At 25.7% G+C, this 5,505-nt stretch overlaps 2 protein-coding genes across 2 annotated transcripts; both read right to left on the bottom strand.

Annotated features, from left to right (window-relative positions):
• Nucleotides 1–692: 692 nt before the first annotated feature.
• On the bottom strand, nucleotides 693–4,469 carry DICPUDRAFT_96158 (uncharacterized protein; the record flags this gene model as incomplete). The annotated part of the gene is made up of 6 exons (XM_003294921.1): nucleotides 693–2,874; nucleotides 2,908–3,303; nucleotides 3,366–3,535; nucleotides 3,575–4,176; nucleotides 4,231–4,360; nucleotides 4,436–4,469. The coding sequence occupies 6 exons, from the start codon at nucleotides 4,467–4,469 to the stop codon at nucleotides 739–741; spliced, it is 3,468 nt and encodes a 1,155-aa protein (XP_003294969.1). The 3' UTR covers nucleotides 693–738.
• Nucleotides 4,470–4,901: 432 nt separating this feature from the next.
• Nucleotides 4,902–5,505, bottom strand: DICPUDRAFT_85407 (uncharacterized protein; the record flags this gene model as incomplete). Its single annotated transcript, XM_003294920.1, has 2 exons — nucleotides 4,902–4,927; nucleotides 5,121–5,505. Coding segments are annotated over 2 exons (411 nt in total), but the record flags the coding sequence as incomplete, so codon positions are not given.

Raw genomic sequence — 5,505 nt, 5'->3', positions numbered from 1 at the left:
AGAGCTGGAAACACTGTTTACAAAGAGTGGCTAATAGTATAAAAAAATATATATAAAATAAATAAAATAATGGTAGTATCATTTTATTATCTTTTAAAATTAATTATAAAATCATAAAAATTTTTTTATTGTATTTTCTTTATAATTATGGTTTTAAATTGGTCTTTTAACTCAAATGATATATCAACTAATTAACCACAACACCCAAGCCAATTAAATAATTTCAATTATTCCTTACGAATCGACCTCAACACCCAAGCCAATAAAAGTAATCAAAATATTTCATTAAAAAATAAAAAATTAAACCTAAAAGAAAACAGGATCCTAAACTAGCCAGGGACTAGTCTATCATATTTAAAGTAGTGGTATTTCACCGTTGGCCAAAGCCTCCCACCTATCCTATACCTTTATTGATAAAAATTGCTGTAAGAATCCTTGATAGATTGGTTGAAAGAAAAGTTTTATATTATCTTTTTTTAAAAAAAATAAAATTTATGGTATATAATGTTAAATCAAAATTTTATTTCTATTAAATTTAATAAAAAAAAAAATCTTTTTTTAAAAAATATTTTTTAATAAATATCTTTTTAAAAAAATTATTTTAAAAGTGTAATGTGAAGGAAGGAAAATATATTAAAATAACAATTTTTACTTATTATTTATTTAAATTAAAAAAAAAAAAAAAAATGAATATGTGTTGTATAATTTAAATTATTTTTTATTAAGATTTTAAAATTTTTAAAAGGCAACAAAATTATCTAATAATAAATTTTTTCTGTTATCTTGGTTCTTGAAACGATTTAATAAAATTGATTTACCTCTATCAGCACCAGAAAGGAAAGAGTGATTTAAGAGCATTTCGGGTGTTGGTCTTTGGAATGGATCAGAGTTTAAGCAAAGATTAAGGAAATCAACAAACTCTTTTGTATATTTCTTTGGGTTTGGTAATTTGTAATCATGAATAGCAGTATAGAATAAAGCTTTTAATGATGAATCCTTACCATATGGCACAGTTCCTTCAGCCATTTCAATTAACAAACAACCCAAACTATAGATATCAGCTTGAGTGTCATATGGTTCCCTTCTGATAACCTCTGGAGCAATTCTACCCATGGTACCACACATTCTTGTTCTTCCACGACCTAAACTGCAAGTAGTAGCTAAACCAAAATCGGCAATTTTAACTTTACCTTTACGAGTTAAAAGAATATTACGAGATTTGATATCTCGATGAATAATACCTTTTGAACGGAGATATACCAAACCCTCTAAAAGCTCTTCAGTGATATAAGCGATAAGTGTTTCTTCTAATGGTACACAATTATTTGAACTTTGGTTAGATTGATGGTTTTTCCAATCTTGTTGTAAAAGATCTCTTACTGTGCCACCATCGCAATACTCCATAATAATCCAGAGATGACCTTTACATAAATAACTTTCAATATATGATACAATATTTGGGTGATTACAAGCACTGTGAATATAAAGTTCTGGGATTATTGGACTTCCTTTTTTAGTTCTTTCCATTAAAACTTTAATTGCTACTGGTTTACCATCTGATTTTCTAACTGCATAAAATACATTACCAAATGCACCTGTACCTAATTTAATTTTATCTTTAAACAATGCTAATGGTGAACCACTCGAAAATATTGATTCATCACATCTTGATAAAGGTGGCGGATTAACTGTAGTTTTTACTATACTACTTGGTATATATTTTGAAACTGGTTTTAATTGAATATTATTTTGATCATTATTATTACTATTATTATTATTATTATTATTATTATTATTATTTTTATTTCTATTATTATTATTACCATTATCATTAATTTGACTATTAAATGATTCTTCATCTTCTAAATTTAAACTTACTAATGATATAGTTGCTCTTCTTGTTGGAGCTTTACTAGGTAAAGTTACTTTCCATGATGAGTTTTTAGTTGGTGAAATTTGATTATTATTCATACTGATGTTTAAATTTGAAGGTTTAAAGAAATTATTTCCACCGCTACTAAATTTTAAAGTATTATACTTTGGTTGTGAGTTTGTATTATATGGTGTAATTATAAATGATCCTCTATCTAATTTTGATGTACGATGAGCTGATGGTAGTAATGGTTGTTTATTATTATTATTATTATTATTATCTTCATCATAATCATCGCCACCACTTAATAACTGTAACTGCTGATTTAACTTTTGCTTATGTTTATTTTTTTTATTGGATCTATAATAATTGGGTGGAATTGGTTGGTTTGGGATTGTATCTTTTGTAAGGAAGAAAATTGAGTTCCAAGCAATTTCAAAATTTTTCATAATTTCTTCTTCACTGAGACCACTCATTCTAACATAAACCTGAAGTTTTGGTGGCATACTCTTTAAAGTTTTTTGTTGTGATAAAAGTGATTCTGCATCATCTCTTTTACTGACAAATGATTCTACTTTAATTAATTGGTCCTTTAATTCATTGTAAATTGGGAAGAAAGTAATTTCTTTTGATCTACATAATACAGAAATACTATTGATAGCTTTGTATTGAATTGCTTGAGTCGAGTTTAAACATAATGATACAGCCCCCTCAAGTGATGGATTAATTCCCCTATAAATAGATCTTGATAATGTGGTTAAATATTCATCAACTGCATTTAGGTCCTCCTCTTCTTTTTCAATGGTCTCCTCTTCATCCAATTTAATAGTTAATTGAACATCTAAAGCTCTGCCCCAGTTCTCTAAAACTTTGGATTTAAAGTAGTCATTAAAAATTTCATTTTGGAAAAAGTATTGCTGTTGTGATTTTTGTTGAGGGGTTAATTCCGTATTGATTAAAAACTGTTGTTGTTGTAATTGTAATTGATCTTGTTGCATTTTCTTTAAATTTTCGGCTTGTTCTATTGAAATTACAATTGGTAAATCATCTTGAAGTGATTCCATTAAGGTTTCATAATAAATTTTACAAGAAGTAGTAATTAAACCATAGATTGTTTCTTTTTTACCACCAAATTGATTTAATGTTATTGAATGTCTGTGGTATGATGCTGCAAGGTGATATTGAGTAATTAATGATGGTGATAATTTATTACTCATTAAAAGAGATTGTATAGATTGAGCATGTAAAACCTTCCAAAGTTCCTCAACTTGAATATTCTCTTCACTTGTCCATTCCGACATTAAAAATTGACTTTTCATTCTTCTGGAATATCTACTTAAAGCTATGCCCCATTTTCTTAATGCAATTGGTAATTGATATGAATTTTTAAAATTATTATTCAATTGTTGTTTAAAGATTAATTGAATTGACTATAAAAAAATTATTATTAATAATTTTAAAAAAAATATTTTAAATATTTATAAAATCTTACTTTAAAATATTTTTCACAAGTTGCCTTATACATTGGTAATTCTAAATAAGTACAGAGTAAAAACAAACAATCACCCCATTTCATCCATAAAATTGGGTCACTCCATGGTGAATTTGGATCTTCTGATGGTGGTGTGGGTGGTGCTGGTAATTGTGATAGTGATCTTAAAACTTTACTTTGAATATTTTCATCATTACTATTTTTTAAACTTTGTTGTGATGATGGGGATGTTGATAAATTATTATTATTATTATTATTATTATTATTACAGTTTTGGTTATTTAAAATTAAATTATATTGTTCTTCCAAGTTAAAATTTAATAAAGTTGAAAATGGTATATTTAATAAATTTGAACCACCAGATAATTGCAAAGAATGTTGATATTTTCCACAAACATCGAATAAAGGTTCTTTTAAAAGATATGATTGTAATGAATCTGAGAAAGGTGATGTTGAAGTATTGGTAGAATTTGATTGACTATTTTGAGGAATTGGTAAGAGCTCTTCATTCCAATCTAATAAACAGACATCGACATGTTTACCACCCAATTGTTGCTTTATATTTTTATATATTAAACTACCCCATTTAATAAGTGCTTTGAAATCTTTTGGATTTTGCTCAAGCTGTAATCTATATTTACACTCCAAACCAATATCTACCATTAGTGGTCTTTGGAAACTATTTCTGTTTTGTTCACTGTTTGAACTCTCTGAAGTTGATAAATCTGATTGTAATGATGCCGATAAATGTGCCTCTTCTTTTTTTTCATCAACTATATGGGTTGGTCTTGTTACTGCAGTTGTAGTGGCACTGGTGGTAGTTGTGGTTGTGGTGGTTGGTACATTGGTTTTATTTAGTGGTGACTCCTTCTTAATTAAATCTACAACATCAAGAATATTAATTTCTTTATTACTACTAATGCTTGATGATAACTCATATCTTTGTTGATATTTTGAAAGTTCGTCTTGTTCTATTTTATTTTTAATATTATTAGCTTTGTTAGTATTATTATCATTATTATTATTATTATTATTATAATTATTAAATTTATTTAAGTTATTTTGATTACTAAAATGATTTTTATTTCGATTAATATAAATCATTTTATTATTAATATAATTTTTATAAAATAAACAAACAAATAATTTTTTGAACAAAAAAAAAAAAATGATGATAAAAAAATTTTTTTTTGTTGAATTTAAAAAAAAAAAAAAAATAAAAAAAAAAAAAAAACAATTATTTAAAAAAAAACAAATAAATAAATAAATTTGGTATATAGTATACTATAATAAATAATAATAATTTATTATGCAAATTTGAAAAACAATTAAGCTTTTACCCCAATTACCCCCATCAAACTAAAATGTTATATTTTTAAACACACAAAAAAAAAACAAAAAACACACATACTATATTTTATTTATCTTTTAAATATTGGCATATATAAAAAATTTTCAAATAAAATACAAACACACACACATTAATATATAAAACACAATAGATTTAGTGAGATTTGACTAAATAAGTGTTTATTTTTATAATGATATTAAAATAAAACCCACTTTAAGATATATAAATAAAAAAACTATGTTGGGTTTCTTTTTTTTTTGAATAACTATTCCAGTAAAAACTTACAAAAAAAAAACTTGATGATGGAAATAAATGATGATATATAAAAAAAAAAAAAGAATGAAACAAAACGGAAAAGAAAAAAAAAAAAGAGGGGGGAAATACTAGCAAAGAAAAAAACTTACCTTTATTTACAATTTTATTTTCATGTTTATATTGATCGTCATTGTCATCGTCATCATCATCCTCCTCCTCATCGTCATTGTCGTCGTCATCATCATCGTCATCATCATAGTTGAGTGGCTTTAAAGGTGGCGATGCTTGAGGTGGTGTGGCTGTACCAACTAAATCTAAATGATTTTCTGGAATCGATGGGTCTGGTAATAATACACTATCACATGAATCAGCTGTTGTTGTTGTTGATATATTTACAATATTATTTGAATTTAAAACTTTATTTGAATATCTTTCTCTAATACTCTTCTTTCTCTCTACTTTAACATTGCCTGTTTCTTTGCTACTATCATCATTATCATTATTATTATTATTATTATTATTATTATTATTATT

Source organism: Dictyostelium purpureum (assembly GCF_000190715.1).
Source record: "Dictyostelium purpureum unplaced genomic scaffold DICPUscaffold_679, whole genome shotgun sequence".
NCBI classification, from domain to species: domain Eukaryota; phylum Evosea; class Eumycetozoa; order Dictyosteliales; family Dictyosteliaceae; genus Dictyostelium; species Dictyostelium purpureum.
The sequence above is the reverse complement of the archived record's forward strand: the minus strand, read 5'-3'. Positions and strand labels throughout refer to the sequence as shown.